The following is a 27611-nucleotide window of genomic DNA, read 5'->3' as shown; positions in this document are numbered from 1 at the left end:
AGAAGTGGACTTATAGGATGACCCTGTGCACAGGGGCCAGTGGACATGTTCTGACATTTCTCAAAGCAAACTGATCAGCACAAAAATAGTCAGTAATTTTATCATTAATACAAGTCCCATGTAATTTTCGGCAAGAGGAAATAAAAAGATTTGATATCTATGACTATATCAGCTACTGACATTACTGGCGAAAAGAAAGTGCATTATATTAATGGACTCTCCCAAAATGGATCAGTCATCAACTGTTACTAAAGCATTGGTAGAACTATTTAAAAAACAAAAAAAGAGAGGCCAACCAATCAAATTTGCACATGCTAAACTGAAGCCAACTAAATTCAATTCTTTCATTCTGCAACTGCAATGACTTAATGATAGCAAACTTTAGATAAGTGTTTATTTCAAATCTTCTTGACAGGCATTTAAACAATCTACAATAAAAAAAATAGAGAGTCAACTCAAAAAGATTTCTGAAAGATGTTTAAAGCTTCATTATATATTCTTACTTTTGTAGCATAGGTAGGTTTATCTATGGCTTCATCTCCTATGAAAGAGTCTAAATCATCAACTCCCTTCAATACTCTCCTCTGGGCTTGGTCACCTACTTTTGCTGACTCTCTGATTGCAATACCTAAATAAATAAACAAACAAACAAATAAATAAATAATCCATCACAAAAGAATACATTAAAAATGAAACCTTTTCTAAACATAGAACAATGTGAGGTGTTAAGCATTTCAATACAGCAGGCAAGACTTCTTTTCTCAAAAACAAAGACTGGAATGTAGGAAGTGATAAGCTGACACACTAATATGTTAGGGTACATTTTCAGTGCAGTGCAGGGGATTTGGTCACTTATCTCCAATTAACATCAGTGAGAGTGGTGACTAAATCCCCTCTCACTCACTCACACCACTTTAAAAATTTCCCCCATTACCAACTACAGCACTCAAGAGAACTGTATATTTTTTATTTCCAATCCAGTAGGCACTCCTGAAGTGAGGAAATGACAGGTTTTTCTGGGTCTCAATATACCAGGCAAGTTGGAGAATTAAGAGAAAGAGGAGGAAGTGGGAGCATGAAGAAAATATTCTAAAACATTAAATTACTGAGCCATTATTCTGGCTGGTAGAAAAAAAAATCAATTTGCAGCCATACAGAGAAGCCTATTGAGACATTCATGCTTGCTTTTAGCAGGCGGCAACTATCACTAAAATCACTAGCAGAAGGCTGGTGTAGACAGAAAGATTAAGCAGCAGGAAATCTAGGGTAAACTATAAATAAAAACAGAATAAAATGTAGCCTGTTTATTTACAATCTTGTTTCAGTAAGCCAGAATCACACACTCAACCACTTATAATGGAGAAAAGGCAGTATGTAGAATAATCACTTAAGAGTGTTTTTAATAGTATTAGGACAAAGGACTTCTTCAGTTTGAAAACTTCTTTCAGAAACATACACCAGACCCCCACAAAACATTCCAATTGACAAAAGCAGGATTTACATTAAATTAATAGTTACTGGAAATATTTTCTACCATATGGTGAATACATGAACCTATTTAGCACAACACATACATATATCTTTATAAAACTCTTTGTCATAAACAGATAGTTAAGGGTTAAAGTCTCTTTTACCTGTAAAGGGTTAACAAGCTCAGTAACCTGATGAACACCTGACCAGAGGACCAATCAAGGGACAAGATAATTTCAAATCTTTGTGGAGGGAAGCCTTTGTCTGTGTTCTTTGTTTTTCTCCTGTGTTCGGCCTCTTGCTTCTCCGTCTCTCTTTTGTGGTCAGCCTCTTGCTTCTCCATCTCTCTCTTGTGGTCAGCCTCTGCCCTGGCCGTTTCTGCCTTAAGTAGCTCCATCTGCCTTTGATGTTCTTTCTCCTTTTCTTGTGCTTGCAGCCTGGCCAGTTGGAGTTTGTCAACTGTTTCACTGGTACTCATGTTTCTGTGCTTTCTGGTGCTGACCACACCCTTCTGCAGTCAGTGAACTGACTATGTTGCTTGGTTCAGTTGCTTGGATTACAAGTTCCTAACCTTTCTATTCACGACTGAATAAAAACAAACAAAACTGGACTACCGTAAGCTGAATGCTGTAACTCGCCCCGACAACTACCCAATGCCGCGCACCGATGAGCTATTGGAGAAATTGGGACGTGCCCAGTTCATCTCCACAATAGATTTAACCAAGGGGTACTGGCAAGTACCACTAGATGAACCCGCTAAAGAAAAGTCAGCTTTCATCACCCATGCAGGGGTGTATGAATTTAATGTGCTTCCGTTCGGACTGCGAAATACACCCGCCACCTTCCAAAGGCTGGTAGATGGTGTACTAGCAGGATTGGGAGAATGTGCAGTTGCCTACCTCGATGATGTGGCCATTTTTTCTGATTCATGGCCCGAACACCTAGAACACCTGAAACGGTCTTTGAGAGCATCAGGCAGGCAGGACTAACTGTTAAGGCCAAAAAGTGCCAAATAGGCCAAAACAGAGTGACTTACCTAGGGCACCAGGTGGGTCGAGGAACCATCAACCCCATACAGGCCAAGGTGGAGGCTATCCAAAAGTGGCCTGTCCCAAGGTCAAAGAAACAGGTCCAATCCTTCTTAGGCTTGGCCGGATATTACAGGCGATTTGTACCACACTACAGCCAAATCGCTGCCCCACTAACTGATCTAACCAGAAAAACCCAGCCAAATGCAGTTAAGTGGACTGATGAGTGTCAAAAAGCCTTTACCCAGCTTAAGGCGACACTCATGTCTGACCCTGTGTCAAGGGCCCCAGACTTTGACAAACCCTTCCTAGTAACCACCGATGCATCTGAACGTGGGGTAGGAGCAGTTCTAATGCAGGAAGGACCGGATCACAACTTCCATCCTGTCGTGTTTCTCAGCAAGAAACTGTCTGAGAGGGAAAGCCACTGGTCCATCAGTGAAAAAGAATGTTACGCCATTGTGTATGCCCTGGAAAAGCTACGCCCATACGTTTGGGGACGGCGGTTCCAGCTACAAACCGACCATGCTGCGCTAAAGTGGCTTCATACTGCCAAGGGAAACAACAAAAAACTTCTCCGATGGAGTTTAGCTCTCCAAGATTTTGATTTTGAAATTCAACACATTTCAGGAGCTTCCAACAAAGTAGCTGATGCACTCTCTCATGAAAGTTTCCCACAATCAAATGGTTAAAAAGTGTTCTTGAAAAGTGAAAAATCTTGTTGTTTACATACTTAGTAGTATATGTAATAGTGCATGTGTTTTATTAATCTGTTTATTTTAAAGTTCTAAAAGGAAATCACCGCCGGTGTGGTTCCCCCACTGTCTGCGATTTGGGGGGGCGTGTCATAAACAGATAGTTAAGGGTTAAAGTCTCTTTTACCTGTAAAGGGTTAACAAGCTCAGTAACCTGATGAACACCTGACCAGAGGACCAATCAAGGGACAAGATAATTTCAAATCTCTGTGGAGGGAAGCCTTTGTCTGTGTTCTTTGTTTGAATTCATTCTCTTTTTGGATCTAAGAGAGGCCAGACATATTCTTCAAGTTCTCCAAGTTTCCTGGAGTATTTTCTTCTATTCAGTATAGTGAGTATTAGAAAGGCGAATTAGTCTTATAATTTAATTTCTGCATTTGCAATTGTGTGTTTGCTGAAGAAATATCTTTATTTCTGTTTGCTGTTACTTTGATTATTCTGAGGAGGAGGGAGGGGAAGTCTCTCCAATTTTTATAAGTTAGACCCTGTAATTTTTTCCATCCTGGTATTACAGAGATAATGTACTTTCTTTCTTTTAATAAAATCTTTTCTTTTTAGAACTTGATTGATTTCTTCCCTTGTTTGGATTTTCAGGGGAAGGGGAGGGGGAAAAGTGAATCCCTCTTTGTTTGATTCAAGGAATTTGAATCCAGGTATCTCTCCTAAGGACTTGGAGAGGGGAGGGGGGAATGGATTATTTCCCTTTGTGTTAAGATTCAAGGAGCTTGGATCTGTGTTCCCAGGGAAGGTTTGGGAGGAATGGAAAGTGTACCAAAACACTATATTTTTGGTTGGTGGCAGCTTTACCAGATCTAAACTAGGATTTTAGTTTAGAGGAGTCCATGCAGGTCCCCATCTTGTGAACGCTAAAGTTCAAAGTGGGGAATAAACCTATGACACTCTTGATTTAGAAAATTGCTTTAATACTTAAAACTATGTTAACTGAACTACATAGTTACTGCACTATAGTTCTGATACAGAGTGCTTCCCTAGTTAATTCCTTGGATCTCTGGGTTTATTTAATATTTCTTTACCTTGTAGTATCTATCCAAAAAAGTCAGCATTGAAGGCAGGCAAAAAAATACTGTGGACATTAGAAAACTAGATGTTTTGTTAGATTAACTGAACAAAGTCCCATAAACCTTTTCAAATACAGCAGAAGCATAATTAGCACCTCAAAGTTAAGGCAATATGTAGTCCACACAAAGTTTTTAAGCATCAGATACAAGACTACAAGACATTACTGAAATAAAGGACAACTAAAATCAGTGGAGTTTAGAAAGGTATCAAATTTAGATTTTAACATTTTTGGTGTTAATATGGGTCAATAAAAAAAATAGGTAGCAAATTCAAATAATGAGACCATTTTAATATGCTATGGGCACAGCACGTATGCACCACAAAAAGTGGTGCAGTATACTGCTGATTCTTCTTCGAGTGATGGTCCCTATGGTATTCTATTGAGAGTTATGCGCATGCACCACGTCTCTGGAGCTGTTCAAAGTAGTATTGCCTGGCGGTCCGCACATGCGCTCTTGTATTGGCCTATGGTTTCGCCTGAGGCGATAAAGGGTGGGGAAGATCGTCCACGTCTCCAGTTCCTTCTCATGGCCACATGGTCCAAGCTGGAGCTTCTGCTGCCCTCTCATTGTTAGTGATGCATTTTCAAACATTTTTTTACAAAATTATTTTAATTCCTTAGTTAAAATTTTATTGTTTTTCGTTGTACTTTGTATAATTAAGGATTTGGGACACCACTTCAGCAGTTTTTCTCTCCAAACAATCTCTCCCCCCTTTACTCCCACGCAGCTCCCAGGTCTGGGTACTGGTTTATGCTGAAGATGCCAGGATTCAAAGTCTGTGCTTCCTGCCCTTGCTCGTTTTCCATCAGCAACGAACACCAACACTGTTTATACTGTTTGGGGGAAGGCCACATGGCAGTATCTGCCTCTCCTTCACAGCCCATACACAGGAAGGCTGAGCTCTCCACCTCAAGAAGCACCCTGTGGGCCCAAAGTAGGATCCTGGCCAGGAAACTCCCCCACGCCCCATACATCAGTCTGAGCAATACAAGAGCACTCCCCCTACCCTGGAGCCTCCTTCCAGATCAACCAGTATCCGTGCTACAGACCCCACGTTGGGGTCTAGCCATGAAAGCATGCACATACCAGCTTCTTCTACTCTTCTCCTCCCTAGGAGTGAGAAACAACATTGAAAAAACAACTTTGCACCTTACTCGGCCCCTGGAATTCATAGGAGCTCGCATCAATTCGACCTTTGCCTGAGCTTATCTGCCACAAGACAGATTCCAGAGCCTAGTGGAGCAAATAGCACAGATAAAATCCAATCCTTCTGTCTCGGCCAGAGGTCTTACCTCTCCATCCTAGGGCACATGGCAGTGTGTACATACATCACCTCCTTCACCCGCCTGCACCTTCACTGTCTACAGCTATGGCTGCAAAGAGTCTATTCCCTTATGCACCATGCTCAACTTTCCCCCAGAAATCATCTCTTCTCTTCAATGGTGGACAGACCCAATACAAGTCTGCTCTGGGATGCCCTTCCTCCCATATTCACCGAACGTGACAGTCATAACAGATGCGTCACTCTCAGGCTGGGGCACTCACACTGGAGATCACATGACACAAGACACCTGGACCACGCAAGAGGCCAGGATGCATATAAACATTCTCAGACTTAGGGCAGTACACAAAGAATGCCACGTGTTCTTACCAGCTATCCACTATTGCCACATCCTCATCATGTCAGACACCACCACCACAGTATACTACATAAACAAACAAGGGGGCACGAGGTCCCCAGCACTGTGTATGGAAGCGATTTGCCCTGGGAATGGTGCATCAAAACTACATATCCTTTTGTCAGCAGCCTACCTGCCTGGCACCTAGAATGCGATTGCAGATTCTCTCAGCAGGAACTTTGCAACTGACCACAAATGGGAGTTGCATGACACAATAATCGTGGACATCTTTGGTCCCTGGGGTACACCAGAGTCCTTTTTGCATCTCACACCAACACCAAATGTACCCAATATTGCTCCAGGGGAGGACTCTGTGCCCACTCACTGGCAATGCTCTGGTCATGGATTGGTCAGATCAGATGAACTATGCCTCCCCCCCACACACTCCTACTCCGCTTCCTCCATAAACTCTGGCAGGAGAAAGTGACAGCCATTCTGATCGCTCCATTCTGACCTCGCCAATTCTGGCTCCCTCGTCTTCTCTGTCTGTTGAAACAACCTCCACACCTGCTACAAACATTTCTGGAACTTCTGACATAAAACAATGGCAGACTCAGGCATCCAGACCCATGGACACTATAACTGACAGCATGGGTTTTGGATGGACACTTCCATTAGTACGAGAATGCTCATTGGCAGTGCAAGATATCCTCTCCAGTAGCAGAAAGGACTACACAAGGCGATCCTATCAGGCAAATGGACACGCTTCACCTCCAGGTCAGATTGGCAGAGACCTGGGGGAGGGGAGGTGTTCGCCTTCCTCTGCAGCATTGGGCCTGGGTCACTTGCAGATTTAAACTAGTGTAAATGGTGAATTCTCTATAACTTGAAGTCTTTAAACCATGATTTGAGGACCTCAATAACTCAACCAGAGCTTAGGGGTCTATTTTAGGAATGGCTGGGTTACGTTCTGCAAAAAGAACAGAAGTACTTGTGGCACCTTAGAGACAAACAAATTTATTTGAGTATAAGCTTTTGTGGGCTACAGCCCACTTCAACGGCTGCATAGAACTGAACATATAGTGAGGAGATATATATACACATACAGAGAACATGAAAAGGTGGGAAGAGGCTAATTAATTAAGAGAAAAAAACTTTTGTAGTGAAAAAATCAAGATAGCCCATTACAGACAGTTTGACAAGAGGTGTGAGACTACTTAACATGGGGAAATAGATTCAATGTGCAGGAAGTCAGACTTGATCACAATGGTCCTTTCCGACCTTAAAGGGTACAAGTCCTGGGCCCAACAGCAAGGTCTTGCCCCCAAAGCTGTGGGCATCGCTGTGCTCTTAGACTATTTCCTCCACATGAAAACCTAGGGACTGGCTCTCAGCTCTATCAGAGTGCATGCAGCAGCCATTAGCACTTTCCATCCTCCGGTGGAAGGGCATTCCATTTTTATCCACACCTTGACCACCCAATTCTGGAAGGGCCTTTTACGTAAATATCTTCTCATTCAGCCCATTGCTTCCCAATGGGTCCTTATCTCTTTAATGAACTCTCTCTTTGAACCGCTGGCCTCCTGCCCTCTCTCTCTCCTCTCCATGAAGGTCACTTTCCTTGCTGCCATTACCTCAGCGAGGAAGGTTGGTGACCTGGGAGTCATGATGGCAAACCCCCCTTTTACCGCGTTCCATAAGGACAAGGTCTACCACAACTGCTTCCCTAGTTTCTGCCAAAGGTAGTTTTCCAATTCCACCTCAACCAACCCATACATCTGCCTACCTTCTTTCCAAAACCACATGCCTCGAATGAGGAACAGTGGCTTCATTCCCTCAATGTGCATAGGGCCCTGGGACAAGCCATTCTGGCAGTCTCCCAGACTATCTGTCATCATAGCGGAGAGAATTAAAGGATAGGCCATTTCCTCCCAGAGAATCTCTAAGTGGGTCTCAGAGTGCATTACACACTGCTATCACTTTTCAAGGCTCTCCCCACCAAATGGGATACAAGCCCATTCCATGAGAGTACAAGCATTGACCACAGCCGCACTCCACGACAAACCCCTTGCGAACATATGTAAGGCGGCCACATGGAGTTCGGTAGACACCTTTTCATCTTCTTATCCTCATTTGGTGCAGCCGCGGAACCACAGAACAAAAGACCATCTTCCTCACACCCTCCTCCTATCTAAGTACTGCTTGTCAATCACCCTCAGTGGAATACAACAGGGACCATCACTTGAAGAAGAGGAGGTTACTTACCTGTAACTGGGGTTCTTCAAGATGTGTAGTCTCTCTCTGCCACGGCTCTGTAGGTCTACAGTGGAGAAAGAACTGGAGATGTGGCCAGTCCACCCCACCCTTTATCACCTTGGGTGAAAACAGGAGGCAAGACAAGGGCGCATGCTGTGACCACTGTGCAATACTACTTTGAAAAGCTCCAGCTACAGGAGCAGGTGTATAACCCTGAGTGGAATACAGATAGGGACCACATCTCGAAGAACCTCCAGTTACAGGTAAGTAACCTCCTCTTATCTGAATAGCATGGAGGTTATTAATTTTATTCAGATAACTGAGAGGGCAGGAATCATTCAGCTGCAGGGTGGTCTCCCCCACAGCCAGGAGCTCTTCCTTTTCCTCACAGTGCTCGCCAGGGGTCTCTGCTCTGCCCCGCAAGGACTGCAGCCTCTCCCCACACCTTGCGTTGCGCCTGCAGGGATTAGGTGTCATCAGCCCAGCAGCAGCACAGGAAGCTCTCTGCAGCTCCAGCGTCACAGCCCCACTGCCATGACAGGGGAACTGCAGAGGGCTACCTGCACTGCCGCAGAGCCAGTGATATCCAATCCCTGCAGGTACAAGGCGCAGAGAAGGCTGCAGTCCTGGCAGGGCAAAGCAGAATCTTGGCCAGAGATCTCTGCTCTGCCCTACTAGGACTGCAGCCTCCCTGCCTACATCTTGCACCTGGCCGGGGTTGGGTATCACCAGCCTGAAGCAACAACTGTCACAACCCTGCTCACTGACTCCCATGACGGCTGGGCAAGAGCCATTCAGCAGCAGGGTGGCCTCCCTGGCAGCTAGGGGTTTGTCCTGCTCCTCCTCCTCCTCTTCGGTCTGGCTGGGGGCTCTGCTCTATTATCCGAACCGCCACATTATCAGAATCCCTTCCTTGTCCCCCAGCATGAGATGCATGAATTCTATGCAGTCTGCAGCATGTATCTCATGCTGGGGGACAAGGAAGGGATTCTGATAATGTGGAGGTTCAGATATATAGGAGTATACTGTATACAACTCCCAGCCAGGGACACTGTTATTTAATATTTGGTTTGTTGTTTTTTTTACTCTGTCTAAAGCAGGGGTAGGCAACCTATAGCACGGGTGCCGAAGGCGGCACGCGAGCTGATTTTCAGTGGCACTCACACTGCCCGGGTCCTGGCCACCGGTCCGGGGGGCTCTGCATTTTAATTTAATTTTAAATGAAGCTTCTTAAACATTTTAAAAACCTTATTTACTTTACATACAACAATAGTTTAGTTATATATTATAGACTTATAGAAAGAGACCTTCTAAAAACGTTAAAATGTATTACTGGCACGCAAAACCTTAAATTAGAGTGAATGAATGAAGACTCGGCACACCACTTCTGAAAGGTTGCCGACCCCTGATCTAGAGTCCCAGTCAGCATAAAAATGGATACACATTGCTGCCAAGTGGTACCTGCATTTCAGTACTTAAATTGACAAGAGGCCTCCCACATACTACCCAAGCTGTAACCACAGAGTCAGGTAGAGAGGAAGTACCTTGTATTCTGTCTAAGCCAGAGTTCTGGAAGAAAAACAATAGCAATAGGAAGGAAATGGTACTAGATACTTTTCATCTCAGTCATAGCAACCAGAAGCTGATTTAATGAGGAATAGTACTGGCAAACTGCAGGAAGGGGTTTTCATTAGCTATACTCGAGTCAAGGATGCAGATATAGAGAATATGGAAAGAGACCTTGGAAGAATGAGTTAAGATCTGGAAAGCAAATTATTTATTGCTCATCGTTTTCATGAATAACTTTGTACATCAGAAGCTGAGGCAAAAGTTACTTACATGATGGAATAATGAACTGTGGTTCCGTATTTCCTGCATAGCCAAGTTTTGTGTACCTAAAAGAGTTATCAGTAGGTCTTTAGATGCATCAAGAAAAAAAAATCAGTTCATTTGCAAGCTCAATATTGACTATATAAAGTAAAGACACTAATCATGCTTCTTGCAGTGTGAAAGCCAAACAAGAGTACGGACCATCTACATTGTTAAGCACAGCTCTGCTCTGAAAAATGACTAAATATCACATAGTGGAGCTCCATATTTATGTCCAATTATTTAAGTATCAAACATTCTTAGTTTACAAGTGAAAAGGTATTTCCGACCCCCCCCCAACTGTCTACTCAATTTAGGTTTTCTCCATCTCACTTATCACCTGTTAAAAAAAAGAAGAAGAAAGAAAAAGATTCTGCAGGACATATTATTCTGTTGAGAACATAAGAACAGCCATACTGAGTCAGACCAAAGGTCCATCTAGCCCAGTATCCTGTCTTCCGACAGTGGCCAATGCCAGGTGCCATAGAGGGAATGAACAGAATAGGTTACCATCAAGTGATCCATCCCCTGTCGTCCATTCCCAGCTTCTGTTCTCCAACATCTGTGCAACCCTATTGTCATTGACAGGGTTAGCAGAATGACTACTCACAGTTACCTCTCTAAGCTCATTCTGTGTTAGCTTTATATTGTCTAATGGAGGCAGATGAGAACAAGAAGTTTGTTCAAAGCACAAGTCAGAGAGCCAGGAACTAGAGTTCTAAGCCTGGCTCTGATACAGATTTTCTCTGTGGCATTGAGCAAGTTACTAAGCATCTTCACAGGGTGGATAAAAATCAATTTAAATTGGATTTTTATTTAAATCAAATCATTTTCAGTTTTAAAAATCAACTTATTTGAAATTCTGATAACCTATATTAAGGCCTAATATTACTATAATCTGTTTAATCATTTAAATTAGAAACAAAAAAAATAAAGTTAAGCAGGACATGTTTGCTGCTGAAGTTTTAAAGAAAGTCAAACCACTGAACTGGTAAAAAAAAATCACTGTATATCCACCTGGCACTAGAGTTTGTTGAAGTGTTAAATCAGCTTTTGACAGCAGTAACCTCTTCTGCAGGTGCAGAGAGAATATATTCTTCACTTCAGTTTATTCAACTAGTTCAATTCAATAACTGGGTCATTCAAACTTAAGAAACCAACTGGGAACTGAAACAGTAGGCAAGCTTGTTTCTCTCTCTTCCTATCTATGAATAAAAACTAGGTGTGAACAGATATCCACTACTTCTAGAACAGAGGTGGGCAAACTATGGCCCGCGGGCCACATCTGGCCTGCAGGACCGTCCTACCCATCCCTTGAGCTCCCGGCCGAGGAGGCTAGCCCCCGGCCCCTCTGCGCTGTCCACCTTCTCCTGCAGTCACGCCACCACGCGGGCAGCGCTCTGGGCAGTGGGGTTGCGCGCACCTGCCGAGCAGAGTGGCAGCGTGTCTGGCTCCAGCTGGGTAGCACGGCTGCCAGACATGCTGTTCTGAGTGGCATGGTAAGAGGGCCGGGGGGTTGGATAAGGGCCCAGGGGGCAGAGGTGTGGATAAGGGTCAGGGGATGGGGAACGGGGGGGGGTGGGATAGGCATGGGGTCCTGGGGGGCCTGTCAAGGGGCAGGGGTGTGGATACGGTCAGAGCAGTCAGGGGACTGGGAGCAGTGGGGGTTGGATAGGGGGTGGGGTCCTGGGAGATTCATGAATCTCTATCAAAAATTTTAGAGTTAGGCTACTTTTCCATAAAAAAAGAATCAGGGGGGAAAACATCTAGGTCAAGCTTCATAAATATCGCACGTAAGGTCCTGGACTATAGTAAGGACTTGTTCCTATGGGGGACCCAGGGGCTAAGCTACTTGGTACAAGAAACTGGCAAAGTCACCACAGGCACTGGGACCCAGCCTCTGACTCTATGAGGTACCATCAGGTATCTCACCATCACCCGCTGAACCCACCTGAGTAATCTCATGCTCCTATTTTATAGCTTCTCCTTACCTGAGATCTGATTGGCTCAGTTTTCAAATGATGAATATTTATAACTCCACCCACATGGATATTTACTATCCAGCTCATGGAAAAATACTCATCTACCCAGTAACTAGCAGCCCTTGCTTCTGGATGGTTCTAGGCACTTCAAGTAAATGGCCTTGCTCTGCCTCTTTGCAGGTATATACAGACAGCCACACAAAACCAGAAATCCACTAATTTCTCAACTGCCTCCCTCTCTGTCTCTAAACAAATAAAACACTGCAGCGCAAAAGACATGTGGGTCACACAAGCAGAAGTCTTGGAATGTTGTTAGTTCTTTTGTTTTTCTGGAGGTGGGGTGGGGGGGAGGTATGTAGCAAGGGGGAAGGAGCAGAGAGTGTGCAGCCAGAAAGGAGCAACACTGTTGTCAAAGCAGGACACTGTGGGAAGAAGGGACAACATTCTTCAGAGTGCAGCCTCTAGTGTTGATTTAAACACCTGGGAATTGGAGGAAAAAAAAGTCAGGGCTGCAGGTCGTAAAAAAGACCATCCAATGCACTGTCTTTTGGGAAGTTTTGGAAATGTATAATGGGTCCAAAACAAGTTGTGTAGGGATGACTGGGAGCATGTGATCAACTTCCAAGTGTGCAATGGTCTCCATCCCATAATGTCACCTGCATCCCATAATTTTTGTGCCTTTTCTCAAAATCCCACAAACCCACATGGCCCTCCTTACCATCTACCATCTTTGACAGAACCATGAGGCCTGCACAGTTCTTCACTATCATCATGAGCATTGCAAGCAGAGGGCATATAATCTTGCAGTATTTGCAAAGCCACTAAAAAAACCAAAACAGTGGGGAACATGATTTCTTGGAGGATAGATTGCTGTGGGACATAATGAGAACCAATTCAAGGCTGTTGGTGGCATGCACGGAGCAGCTGCAGATGGTGGAGTGCCACTTCTGGGACCAAGAGATGACGCATCGTAACATAGGCTTGGGATGACAAGCAGTGGCTGCAGAACTTTCAGATGCGCAAACCAACATTCCTGGATCTATGCTCAGAGCTCACCCCAGACCTCCTGTGCAGCAGCACTAAAATGAAAGGTGCACTGACAGTGGAGAAGCGGGTGGCAATCACACTGTGGAAACCTGCAATACCAATTGCTACTGGTCCGTTATAAATCAATTTGGAGTCAGGAAATCCACCTTGGAGGCCACTTTCATGCAAAGTGTGCTGAACCACTAATCGCCTCCTGCTATGTTGGACTGTGATTCTCAGGAATATGAGCAACATAGTGGATGGATCTGCAAAAATGGGGTTCCTGAACTGCGCTGGAGTGACAGATAGGGATGTGTGTGCTGTTTTGATATCAGATCATCTTGCCACAAAGCATATCAACAGAAAAGGCTACTGATGTTAGTGTGAGCTGGTCAGGGAAGGTAAAGGACACAGGACTTTTCAGAAAGCTGCAATCAGGCACTTTCTTTCCCAACTTGTAGATTACCACTGGGAATGTTGGAATTGTCAATAATGATCCTGGGCAACCCAGCCTACCTATTGCTCTCCTGGCTTATGAAGCTGTGCACTGGCTATCTCAACAGTACCACCATCTGTAATGTCTACAATTTCAGTCGTCTGCTGGTACCACTAGCAGTGCTGCAACTAAGCGTATGTCAGTAAATTACCTGTATCAAAAAAAAAAAAAAAAAGGCTGTATTTGTCTAGTAAAACCAAGGATGAGTTCATAATCACGACAGCAAACTGCAACATGACTCCATTTTGACTCCAAGATGAAAAGATTGCTTGGTTCATTTACGCAACAAATTTTCCCTTTCATCTTGTTCAGAAGGGACATTTCATTGACATGATTCAATCGTTATGACCAGGATATACTAAACCTGGCAGAGCAGACGATGCTGTAAGGTTGCTGGATACAGCGTACGAAAAGGAAATTGAACAGTGTGCAAAAAACATTGACAGGAAATGGGTTAACCTGAGTTTTGATGGGTGGTGCAATGTACACTATGATTCAGCAATATGTGATTATGTGACAACAGAATATGGCACTGTCTATCTTACAGAAACAACTGACACTTCAGGAAATGCCCATACAGCAGAACACTTAAAGTAGTAGCAGTCAAAGCTATAACAAACTGAACAAAAATTCAAGTGTCAAGTGCATAGCTTTGTCCCGCACAATGCTGCAAATGCAACAAAAACTAGAAGAAATCAAGAAGAAGATAATGAAGAGAATCTGACACTTCTAAAATGTGCGTACAGGGCTTATTTGACGCATCTTTCTGCCAAAAACTGAAATACAACTCCAGAAATAAAGGAAAATGTTGCTCAAATTGCAAAATACTTCCATTACAAACACTTCCTTCAGCTTCACTGAAGAGAGCAGGTGAATCCAAACTAATTCTCCCACAAGAACTATGATGGAATTCAGTGGTTGACTGTTTTGAGCTATTTATTAAGAACTGGCCTATTCTGATGCCAATTTGTGAAGAAAATTGAGAACAAAATAAATGAAACTAGTACAGCCAAAGCAGTGAACATTGGACTAAACAGAAATGTAGAAGATATACTGAATATACTGAAACCTATTTCCATGGCCTTGGACAAACTGCAGAAAGATTGCTGCTGTATTGCAATGCCGTTGAAATTTGGAAACAACTTTGAAACACTGGAGAAAGAAATACCCGATAACACAGTTAAATTGCAGGCGGTAAAAAAGCAGATGGATCTAGCACTTACTCTGCCTCATTTTCTTGCGAGTATTATCGATCCAGGGTAGATGCCTAACCACTGAAGAAGATGCTGCTCCTATGACACGGGCATCTAATAATCACCCATCAATAGTGACAGCCATAATAAATTTCAAGACTGGAGGTGAACCATTCAAACACTACACATTTGCTGAAGTTTAAAAGGAAGTCGTATGACTCTACTGATAGATATTACTAGCAAAGCACCTGGAACCAGAGTTTTTTGAAGACCCAAACAGGCAGTAGCCTCTTCTGCAGGCACAGAAATAATATTTTCTTCATTCATTCAAAGTTGAGAAATAGAACGGGAGTTGAAAAAGCAGGAAAACTTGTCTCATTCTTCCCATCTATGAATAAAAATGAGGAAGGAGGGGACGAGATCTACCAGTTTTAAAAGTTTGGAAGACAGCCTAACTAACTTAGGAGTCAGTCTCCTTTTCAAGAGATTTAGACAAGTGAGAATTTAAGCTCCTGTCACTTTCACTTAGGCACATGTGAAAATTTTCCAGGCTGACCTGAAATAATCTGTTTAATTCACTGACTAAAGTTAATCCCTCTGTTTCTTTAGTAAATCATTTAGTTGTAAATGTGAAACATGTTTTGAAAAAAGAAGTGCAATATCCAAAACATTTACGGTTTTGTTTAATAAAAATAAGTGTTATATGCTGGTTTGTGTGTTTAATTAAATACCATCTTCATGTAGCTTGACACAAATCAGAAGCAAAAAGTTAATATCATTCACCATTTTGTAACATACTAAAGATGTAGAGTTTATAAGAATCTGAAATATTAAGCTGTATAATTGCTTAAATAAGTGTATATAGTTAAAATGTATTCCCCCCATAGAGCAAAAAGATGTACCAAATCTAGTGTAATAGTGCTATTTAGTTCTAAATCCACATTTTTAATGGTTATATCAACCAATCAGAATGTGCCTTTCTTTAGCAAATAACTGAAATACAAATGGAAAAAGTTGATTATAATCAATTATTTAAATCAAGGCTTTCCACTTGGCAATTTAAATCACTCCACCCTACTTCTTTACCTCAATTTCCTGCATCTGTGAAATGGTGATATTTACCTACTTCATAGCAGTGACAATTAATTGATAAATTGTCTTGACAACAGAATGGAGAGTATGAAGAAATCATTACAAGTAGGTTGAGAGAGAGTCAGAAAAATTCCTTTTATATCCGATCAACAGAGAAAAGAAACAGAAGGCTCTGGAAATGGGTGCTCCAATGTGGAGCCTAAATCTACTGCATTAGATCACTGGTTGCTATCTAGCTCAGGTCAGTAGCGAGCAAAAGTAGTTAACATCTGAGACTACAACAACTGGTTGCCTCATTCACAAGTGTCCACATTACAAAAGTAACAACAACGGGTATCCTGAAGATTGAATTGCCTTCCTACCCCTAGAGGTGCTCTCCCCCAAAGTCAGGATAAAAGCAGACGGACAGTGCAATGCAGGTAAACTGCACTCTTCCCACACAAAGCTAGGGAGCTGCACTGTCAAGTACTGTCAATGCATAGGCACATTTAAAATCTTACACTCTCCATAGAGCCCACTACAAATAGCTCAAAACACTATTAGGCTATCCCTATAGTAGAAAGTGTTTTCCTCCTTACCACATAGCAGCTTAAACAATAAATGTCCCTTTATGGAGTATGTACTGTAAAAACTCATTAACCGTCAGTCTGTTTAGCTTAAGAAATTAAATCAAATTAGTTGTAATCTTGCCTGTTAGATATTGCCCATTTCAAAATCTTTTCCAAGATCCAGCCACAATTTTCAATTATACAAAAGGATCGTACTTGTATATTATCTGGTCTCTTTAAAACCTTTTCAAGGCTAACAAGATAGGGACAATATAATTTTACCTGGACATATGCTATAGCTCTAATTCTGAAGTGGAAATTTACTAAGGCTTCAGAGAGCCGGACAATTTACTAAGGCTTCAGAGAGGTTTCAGTTACAGTCTCTAAATGGACTGGTTTATGAACAAAACTGACTCTATGATTAGAGCCATAAGAATTTGCTTAATGTTTTATGATGAAGCCTGTAATGAATATCCAACTAAGTGAGTGACAGAACCATGCTTCTACAGAGTATGAATAGGATCTCAAGAACTCTGATATTTACCTTTGTTTTTTTGTTAAGTGGGCTTTGCTCAAATGCCTGCCGCAAGAACAAGCGAGGCTGTAATCTAAAAGATCTCTGTTTCTCTGACTCAGAATTACAGAATTATAGAATATTATGTATGGTTGGAAGAGACCTCAGGAGGTCTTCTAGTCCAATCCCCTGCTCGAAGCAGGACCAACACCCACTAAATCATCCCAGGCAGGGCTTTGTCAAGACGGGATTTAAAAATCTCTAAGGATGGAGATTTCACCACCTCACTAGGTAAGCCATTCCAGTGCTTTACCACCCTCCTAGTGAAATAGTGTTTCCTGATATCCAACCTAGACCTCTCCCCCCACCTTAGTGTCATCTACGAACTTGCTGAGGGTGCAATTAATCCCGTCATCCAGATTATTTATAAAGATGTTGAACAAAAACGACCCCAAGACCGACCCTGGGGCACGCCACTTGATACCAGCTGCCAACTAGACATCGAGCCATTGATCACTACCCGTTGAGCCCGACAATCTAGCCAGCTTTCTATCCATTTTATAGTCCATTCATCCAATCCATACTTTTTTAACTTGCTGGAAAGAATACTGTGGGAGACCGTATCAAAAGCTTTGCTAAAGTCAAGATACATCACATCCACTGCTTTCCCCATATCCACAGTGCCAGTTATCTCATTATAGAAGGCAATCAGGTTGGTCAGGCATGACTTGCCTTTGATGAATCCATGTTGACTGTTCCTGATCACCTTCCTCTCCTCTAAATGCATCAAAATGGATTCCTTGAGGACCTGCTCCATGATTTTGCCAGGGACTGAAGTAAGGCTGACCTGTCTGTAGTTCCCCAGATTCTCTTTCTTCCCTTTTTTAAATAGGGGCACAATATTTGCCTTTTTCTGATTGTCTGGGACCTCCCCGATTGCCACGAGGTTTCAAAGATAATGGCCAATGGCTCTGCAATCACATCAGCCAACTCCCTCAGCACCCTTGGAAGCATTAGATCTGGACCCATGGACTTGTGCATGTCCAGCTTTTCTAAATAGTCCTTAACCTGTTCTTTCACCACTGAGGGCCGTTCACCTTCTCCCCATACTATGTTGCCCAGTGCAGTCTGGGAGCTGACCTCGTCTGTGAAGAGAGAGGCAAAAAAAGCATTGAGTACTTCAGCTTTTTCCACATCATCTGTCACTATGTTGCCTTCCCCATTCAGTAAGGGTCCCACACTTTCCCTGGCCTTCTTCTTGTTGCTAACATACCTGTAGAAACCCTTCTTGTTATCCTTCACATCCCTTGCTAGATGCAACTCCATTTAATCACAAATGGGACAGGCATCAAGTGGGAACCCCACAAATAATCTCATGGTCCTACTTCAACATACTGAGACCCAATAATCTGATAGACTGAATGTTAGGACAAAATATGTATAAGTTTCCGGAAGCTTTGAATTATTCAGGATCAGTTTCTCTAAAATAAACACTGACCCAAATTCAGAGAGAGTCTAAATTGGTGTAATTTACACCTCCTTCACACTCCCAGAGCACATAATTTGGACTCCTCCATACTTACTAGACTCATCTCACTTGCCAAATTACAACTTAATATGAAAAAAAAATCATGTTTCAAGAACCTCTTTGGACTGGAGTTTGAAACAGCTTTTTCCCCCAAATGATGCATCAGAGGGGGCCTGTAGGGTAACTTAGAATGCTCAACAAAAATGCACAGCTCACTATCTTGCAGGCTTACTAATGTCCTTGACTGAATTTCTCTGCTAAAAATATCCTATGGATCTTGAGGCATAGGCTTTACCCAATGGAAAGTAGATTTCTGATTAAGATAATTATCTCAAGACAATAACTTTGGATATTTTATTTCTTCTTCACATAGGACTGAGAAGACAACAAAGTCATGGTTATTTCCTCAAAACCTCAGTTCTTTTACTCTTATTTTTTCTGAATTTTCAGTTTATGCCTTGCTTTTTTTCTCCTCTATTACAAGATAGTAGAATTATGCTAATACAATGTCCTGTGATCTGTAAATTGAGGAATAAATCCTGCGATGCTTATAATTACATCTTAATTTCACAAAAATCACAGCATTTATTGCCAATGAGATAGGAGCCTATTGGAAACTCTCTTGAGCATATACGATAGCTGAGAAACCATTTAAGAGGACCAAGATGCTTTTTTAAAAAAAAGGCATTTAAAGGACCACTGTTATTAAAAGTCATACTTTTGCCTGAAAAGTATGATCTGTTGTGACAAGTAACCCTTAAGCTTAATAGAAAAAAAAGACATTAGAAAAAGTATATTACATGCAGAGAAATAGATATCTTTTTTCAGTTGTTTAGTTTGGGTATAATCAATGTTACTGATTCCCATATAGGGCTAATCAATTTTCTTGTGAGTAGAGAAAAACTTTTTTAAAATAGGAAAAAGTGGATTGTAAAGATGACAGGACGACTCAGAAATGGATACAGCACCCTGAACTACTTTTAACTAATTTTTTTAAAATGACTATATTTCTGATTCAAATCCCAACCCAGGAATTGACTTTTGGAGCATAACACCTAAAGCTATATAATCTAGAAGTATAAATGCTTAAACTCAGGTGGCTGACTTTATCCACCTCAATACATGGCTCACCGATGTTGCTTCCACTTTTATAGTAGTAAAGTCAAAACTCAAAGATAAACCTTGCTATTGAAGCTCTCAAATTAACTCAGTTCTTGCTGCTTTTTTATTCAGGATACAACAGTTCTTGCAATTTTAAACAAGTTTTAGAGTCTGTGATAGTTATTAAACTGTTACTTACTGCCAAAAGCTTTCGTGAATGCCTTGCTAAAGCAGCTCCCACCTAGGCTGCTTCAGCAAGGCATTGTAAAGTACCTAAGGCTGCAAGGTGGGGGTGACAGAGCCTCCCTCTGGTCTGAATTGTACTCTAGTATGTCACATCCCCCACTGCAGAGGAGTAAGCTAATATCAGTGAAGGATTTCCATACAAAAGTTTGAGTTCCTTGTATTTTCTGAGACATTATGGTCAACACTGCTCACATATTCCCCAACGTTTTGAGAAGTACTAAAAAAGAAGAGGGAGTAGAGATCAAATAAATGCTTAAATAGGGTCAGCAGAGGAAATAATATAATGTTGGTGTGTTATGGCTGTTCAAACATTATTATGGAGTGTCAGTAGATACTTCGGTAATTAGAGGTGTATCTGAATTTCCATTTTAAGCCCAATTTTGGACTACCACTTCTTCCCCCAAAAATCCACAAACAATGGAATATCTGCCTCGAAGCTAACAGATGACATTGGGCTAAAGGAGGATATTTTTAACAAATGTGAAGTGAATTAAAAAAAAGAGGGTCCAGAATTATCGCACATGCAAAACAGAGGTAAAGTTTTCTAACTTCCACACACACACTTTGTAGCAAAACTGTATGATACAGATTTTTAAAAAAAAACAAAAAAACAAAAAACCCACACGCACACAATTTACTGGGTCTATCTAGTAGCAATCTAATACACATGACTAAAGATTAGGCAATAAAACTAGTTTTGAAAGTTGACAACAATTTAAATAGTATCAGAAAGGCAAATCAGCTCTAATAGTCTTAAAATAGATCGACCTTTTCCATGTGGAGATTGATATGAACATGTAAACTGATCACTAAGTAAAATCATCCATGGAGAAAGGATGATTTAGTCCACCAAAAATGAAGTTAGTCAGACAAGCTGTTTGCAAACTAAGACATTTTAAAAAGCAGTGGTCACCCCAGATAGAAAATACTTCCTATCACAACTTTGTTTGCAAATGAAGATCAATGGAGAAATAATTCAAATTGTTTTTTAGATTCATCTTTCTGACAAGGGAGATATGCATCCCCGTTCTGCTGCCATGATAAGTTCCCAGCTAGCCCACTATACCCACTTCCTGCACACCCTATAATTCCAAATGTCCACCAGTTAAGCAACTCTCCGAGACACTGCGTGTTTCCTATGTACAAACCTCCTAGTAGACCTACTTACATGAGACGAACAAAGGTTAATGCATGGACAAAGCATCAGACTTCAGTGTCAGAGAGATGTATGTAGGAGAAAATATAAAATCAATCTGTGTGGTGCACATTTTCAGGATTCAAGATGCAAAAAAGGAAAGCATCTCTACAGAGCAGAATAAACATAGTTTGGCTAATTTAATTATGAATGTCCATACCTCCAAATATTTCAGGTTCTTCTAACTTTAACCTTCACTCTGAGTTCCCCAGAGAAGGCTTGGGGGATTGGGAGAAGGGATTGTTTTTAATGTTAACCAACAATTTTGTTCTAGTAAGGACTTTTATCCTTCAGTTATTGTTATGCACTCCCAAACATCTGCTTTTTAAAGTTTTTCCTTGGGAATTTGAATCAATTATCTGAAGCTTGTATGGGAAATGTATCAAGTTAAATAGCATATCCCAAGGGTGGCCAACATGTGGCTCTTTTACCATTAAAGTGCAGCTCATGGAGCCCCCTACTCCTCTGTCCATCCTCCACCTACAAGACTGGGGAGGGGGGGGGGCTTGGGACTCTGCCTTGCAGCAGGGTGTTGGGGTAGGGGCTTCTGCCCAGCAGAGAGGAGGTCACAGAGCTTCAGAACGAGTGGGGCTGATGCCCCGAGCTCAGTCAGGCACCTCTCACGGGGCTGAAGCCCCAAGCCCCAGCAGGTGTGCCCTGGCTCTCGAACTTCTGAAGATTGTTGTATACTGCTTGGAGGGTCAGTGAGTTTGGCCATCTCTGGCATATCCCTTTGCAATTGGACTAGAACCAGGGGATACTATACAGCCCCAGTGCCTTAGCTGAAATTATCAGCAATTGGAGAGATACCTATCTCAGAACTGGAAGGGACCCTGAAAGGTCATTGCGTCCAGCCCCCTGCCTTCACTAGCAGGATCAAGTACTGATTTTGCCCCAGATCCCTAAGTGCCCCCCTCAAGGACTGAACTCACAACCCTGGGTTTAGCAGGCTAATGCTCAAACCACCCCCCATTGGCCTGGAGCTCACCTATCAGTGTCTCTAGACTAAACAAAAAAAAAAGTCTTAGCTTTTATGATTGGGAACATAATTTTCCAAAAGTTAAACAAACACAACCAATGCAGTGTTGTCTTCCTGACTCTGCTGGGAGACTGATCTCAGAGCACAGCTTGAGTTGCCAAGGTGTTCGCAGGATAGTTCCTTGGGGGACAAGATCTCCTCCCCTCTTCAGACCACTCTGGCAGTGAAGCTACTATATGTTTGCTACTCCAGCCTCAGGTTAAAGTAGCTTCTGTGCCTTCCACCGATGACACATAACAGGAATGGCCAATAAATCTCAGCAAAAAGATAGTGGTTCCACACGATGAGCTTCTGTGGCCAAAGACAAGTGGTAGGATCTGTTCATCAGAGAGGCAACCTGCCTCCTTTCACATCTACGGGCTGTGAGCGCTGAAGCTGTTGTGTTCATGTTACCCTCCAATGAAGTGCTTATCTAGAACTTTCCCGAAGTTTCATTCATTTCCCACTCACCATCACAGGCAGCAGGTAAGATAAAGTCCCAGAATGATCTGGAAAGACTGGGAGAAGATGCCCAATACCCAGAAAATACTATCAGCATAAAAGAGCCAGCTTCCCAACTGAGATCCCTTTGCTAACTTAGCAGCAAAGAGTCCTGTGGCACCTTATAGACTAACAGATGTCTGTCAGTCTATAAGGTGCCACAGGACTCTTTGCTGCTTTTACAGATCCAGACTAACACGGCTACCCCTCTGATACTTTGCTAACTTAATCATTTTGAGTAATTAATTCACATTTTAACCATGATCCATTAAAGACCTTTAACACAAATTAACGCAAGGGTCCTGGTGCCATGGAGGACATCTGCAGGGGGAGGGAGGGAGGGTGTGCGAGAGTCTCCAGACTATGAGACAGGGAGCTAGAAGTGATTTCCCAGGGGACAGAGGGAGGATGCCTCCCGGGGGTTAGGGGCCGGCTCCCAGCAAGGAAGGGAAGCAGAGGGAGATGGTTCCCTGGGACAATGGGCAGGACAGTAGAGGAGACTCCCCAAGGGCAGAGAGAAGATGGTGCCCCTGTGGGGGAATGAGGGGCTGGCTCCCGAAGGGTACGGGGGGCGAGGTCGGGTTGGGGCGTCGTGGGGAGCCCGTTCCCGGGGCCGGGGGAGGGGGAGCTGCGGGGCGGGAGCCCGTTCCCGGGAAGGGAAGAGAGGAGCTGCGGGCGGGGCGGGGAGCCCGTTCCCGGGGGGAGCTGCGGGCGGGGAGCCCGTTCCCGGGGCCGGGGAAGGGGGAGCTGCGGGCGGGGCGGGGGAGCCCGTTCCCGGGAAGGGGGGGAAGAGGGGAGCTGCGGGGCGGGCCGGGGGGAGCTGCGGGGCGGGGGAGCCCGTTCCCGGGGGGAGCTGCGGGGCGGGCCGGGGGAGCCCGTTCCCGGGGCCGGGGGAAGAGGGGAGCTGCGGGGCGGGCCGGGGGAGCCCGTTCCCGGGGAGAAGCTGCGGGAGGGGCCGGTCCTGCCCGCACTTACCCGGTGCCTCCGTCTATCACGCACGGGGGCAGGACGCTCGCCATGCTCGGGAGGCGGCACCACGGCCCCTACACAACCATCCAGGCCGCCGAGGCCGAGACTGCCCCGGCCGCTGCCTGCCACCGCCGGCTCGCCCGGCCCTCACTGCCTCGGCGCAGGAGTCCCGGGCACCATGCAGCCGGCTGACAGCGCCGGCTCCAGGACTCATGCGCCGCGCACGCCCACGCCACGTGACCCGGCTTCCCCCTCGGGGGTCTGCCCGCTGGGAGGGCTCCGTCCCCGGGCAGCGCTGCGGGCCCGTCTCACGCGCCAGCCCCGCCCAGCGCCCCGAGCCCCGCGGTCTGCGCAGCGCCCTCCGCACCCCAGTGCCACAAACGCCGGGGAGGGAAAGACAGAGCCACCCTCTGCTCCGCACTTTACAGGACACCCCTTCACTGGGAGCCTAGTGGCCGCCCTGCCACCCGAGACAGGCCATGTCGCGCAAGGGCCAAGGTGCAGCTGATCCGATCAAAAGCAGCTGTTTCAAGCAGTTAGCGCTGCAGAGGATGCAATAGGGATGCGGCGTTTCCTGTGACTGTAACATTCTGGGTGCCGACCCCTTTCGAAATAAACTCTGCCGCCTTTTGTATTTTTCAGTCAGTATGAGGTTTCATAATCAATTTCTGGCATAGGCACTAACCCTTTATTAAATCATAAAAACCTTCTCCTGTGTTTCTTTAGGTGTAGGTGGGTACCCTACAGTACAACACTCGCCAATTGAACCCACAGTCCTCATTTTATAGGAACAGTCCCAATTTTTGGGTCTTTTTCTTATATAGGTTCCTATTACTCCCCCACCCTATCCCAATTTTTCACATTTGCTGTCTGGTCACCCTAATCACAGGTGGTATTTAGCACACTAAGAAAAGTATAACACTTTCGAAAGCACTCTCATCTTCCATGCAAAGAGCTCAAGCTTGAAACAAAAATGATGAATTAAGTTTCAACACCCTGGTCAACTAGGGGGTTATTAGCCACCACTTCACAAATGGGGAAATGTCTTATACCCATGATCATATTGCAAGTCTGGTAGAGCTAGAACCCACATTTTTCTGACTCCTCTCAATGCTTAACCACAAGAATAATAGAATATCAGGGATGGAAGGGACCTTGGGAGGCCATCTAGTCCAAACTCAAAACAGGGCTAATCCCCAGACAAATTTTTACCCCAGTTCCCTCAATGATTGAGCTCACAACCCTGGGTATAGCAGGCCAATGCTCAAACCATTGCGCTATCCTGCCCCACCATCCTGCTGGTAAGAGTATGTATTTCTATCACCCACTCTTCAACCTCCAACTCTATGCAAAGGCTCACATATTAAGAGAATTGGGGTTTATATTAAAAAAAAAATTGCTCTCCAAGTTATAGGAATTCCATATGTTCAGGCTGATAACAAAAAATACACTATGCATGTGGCTTGTTCAGTCACTTAACACAGACTGAGTGTATGTCTACACATAAACAAATGTAGCACTTTGGTTAAGACGCTACCTACATTAACAGGAGGGGTTCTCCCACTAGCATATCCATCTCCCTGACAGGCAGTAGGTGCACTGACGGGAGAACTCTCCCATCAACTTAGCACTGTCTATACCAGGGTTTAGGTTGGTTTAACTGCATTGCTCAGGGATGTGGATTTTTCACACCTCAGATGACATAGTTATACCAACCTAATTTCCTCATGTAGACCAAACCTGAGAGTATGCACTTAGTATGCTTGCTCATGCCATTTTTCTCACAAATGTTGGAAGATATGCTCATCCACCATGACATGATGGAAGCCAGCCAAATTTAGTTTGCTGGGAGGGCTGTCTTAGCAATTTAAGCAGTCAGTATAAAATATCTATACTCCAGAACTACAGATTCAAAGCCTGATAGGGATCACCCAGCATCCTTTGAAAGTAGTCCAAGGCATTGATTAAAGATCAAATAATATGAGAATAGGGATTTGTCCTACTTCATTGACTAAAATTTTCTCTCCCTCACACTGTTGTGCAATATATAGTGCAGGGCTGAGAAAAAGCTGTTATGCACCCATATGGACACCTCTGTATAGATACTATCCTTTTCTCTAGAATCTCAGCATTCTTATTTTTTTTTAAGTAAGACTCTAACTGTTACGGTTGTGGAGAAAAACTTCAAAAATGTGAACCAAATATAACTGATATAGCGATGAGTCAGCAGAAAGTCTGGAACAACTGTGTCATTGACCTGTGACAATTTAAACCCGCTGAGGATCTGCCCCATGAGCTCTGAGCAGTATGAGCTGCCTCATTCATCTCAATGAGGTATTACTCAGTGACATCAATTTAAATGCCAATATTGTTAACTATTTAATTCCTCATGGAAGCATGGAGAGGGAATATCTCTGGTCTGGACAATTTACTGTAAGTTAAGTCTTCTTTTGGTGCCCCAAGTGGCTGGGATTTGGGAGATACCACTGCTTCCCCTCCCTATCAAAGAGCCAAAACCAAGGGCCTGTAGAGCCCAGCAGGGGCATATGCATAGATGCACAGATTTTAAGGCCAGAAGGGACCATTTTGATCATCTAGTCTGACCTCTTGCATAACACAGGACATAAAATTTTACCTAGTATTCAAACTGCATCAAGGAGGAGACAGATTTAAAAGAGGAACCAAGCAGCACAGACGATCATATTTTGAATATCTTTAAATCTACTGTGTGTTGTCTCATGTTTGCGACTCACAGGATGGGGCTATTCTAAATAGGTTCTTATACAATCCTCATCACTGTAGTATCTGAGTGTCTTCCAACAGAGTATTAAATCACATGACTAACACTTCTCATGTATTGTTTGTTCTTTCTTTTATCCTCTTTTCAGAGGGAGAATTGTGTGTGTGGTGTTTTGTACACACTGGTCTGTGTTTATATTAGAGAAGGGCAGGATGAAGAAGTGCACCTTGCACTTGGAGCAGAAAGTTATGAGGTTACTGATGATCTTTAGTTCCCGTGGGCATTTGTTTCACAGTCTTAGACCAGCCCTCAACAAAGCTTTTTCTCCTACACAAACAAGATTTATCCTTATAGTAGAAGGTTCCATTGTACCTGAGGAGGGAAGTTGTCAACAACAATCTTCATCCTGGAGCTTTAGGCAATCCTTTAGATATGCTGGGACCAGGCCATGTAATACTTTGAAGAGAAGGACCAAAACCTTGAATTTGACTCAATATTCTGTAGGAAGCCAGTGAACAGAACAGGTCTGATGTGTTGTTGAGGCAATGCACTACAGCATTATGTATCAGCTGGAGTCTCCAAAGGACTGATGGTTTCCTGCCCAGGTATATTGCTGTAACTGGATAGGACTCACCCCTGCGGTGCCTCCTGCTGGTGGTCTCAGGGAATTAGCGTTTTGCAGCTCCAGAGCACCTTCTGCAGGCCAGTATCCCACTTGCCGCTGGCCCCATGTCCCTCCAGGACCCCCGCTGCCCCTTGTCTTTGGGGCACTGCCCCCTGGCAATAGCCCCACGGTCTCAGGGTCTCCCCACCCAGGGGAACCCCCAACCCTCTAATCCCCACCTTGCCTCAATCATGGGCTACTGCCAGTCACCATCTAGCCCCTGCTCACTGGGGCAGACTGCAGTGTAAAAGCCACTCATCATAGGCAAGGGGGGTTTGGACCTGCTGCCTCTGGCTACCAGTGGGCTGCCCCCTACAACCCCAGTACCTAATTGGCCTTACTCTAGGCCTGCAGCTTGGAGAGGTTCCAGGCCAGAACTCCCCAGCTCCTCTGGCCTTCCCCCAGCCCTGCTCCAATGTAGGTACCCTGCTCAGCTCCCAGCAGCCAGGTAGGTAGGTCGGTCGGTCGGTCTGTCCGTCCGTCCATCTCAGAAGGCAAGAGAGAGAGTCTCTACCAGCTCCTGGCTTTTTATACAGGCCAGCTGTGGCCTGACTGGGGCGTGGCCACAGCTGTGGCTGTTTCCCCAATCAGCCGAGGCTTGCTGCTTTCCTAGCAGCAGCCCTCTCGCAGTCTCAGCCCTCTCCCAGGGCTGATTTCCAGCTCTTCAGGGCAGAAGCGGGTGACCACCCCACTACAATTGCATAGCTGTAATCCCATAA

The 27611-nt window shown here is 44.0% G+C and overlaps 1 protein-coding gene across 1 annotated transcript in view; it reads right to left on the bottom strand.

Moving 5' to 3' along the window:
* The window catches only part of ACTR3B (actin related protein 3B), a 44799-nt gene extending 21126 nt beyond the window's left edge, over positions 1–23673 (bottom strand). Inside the window, 3 exon segments of the mRNA XM_039524957.1 lie at positions 504–628; positions 10050–10105; positions 23495–23673. Coding sequence (XP_039380891.1) covers positions 504–628; positions 10050–10105; positions 23495–23538 — 225 coding nt within the window. The 5' untranslated portion in view covers positions 23539–23673.
* Positions 23674–27611: the final 3938 nt, after the last annotated feature.

Source organism: Mauremys reevesii, linkage group 2 (genome assembly GCF_016161935.1).
Source record: "Mauremys reevesii isolate NIE-2019 linkage group 2, ASM1616193v1, whole genome shotgun sequence".
NCBI classification, from domain to species: Eukaryota; Metazoa; Chordata; order Testudines; family Geoemydidae; genus Mauremys; species Mauremys reevesii.
The sequence above is the reverse complement of the archived record's forward strand: the minus strand, read 5'-3'. Positions and strand labels throughout refer to the sequence as shown.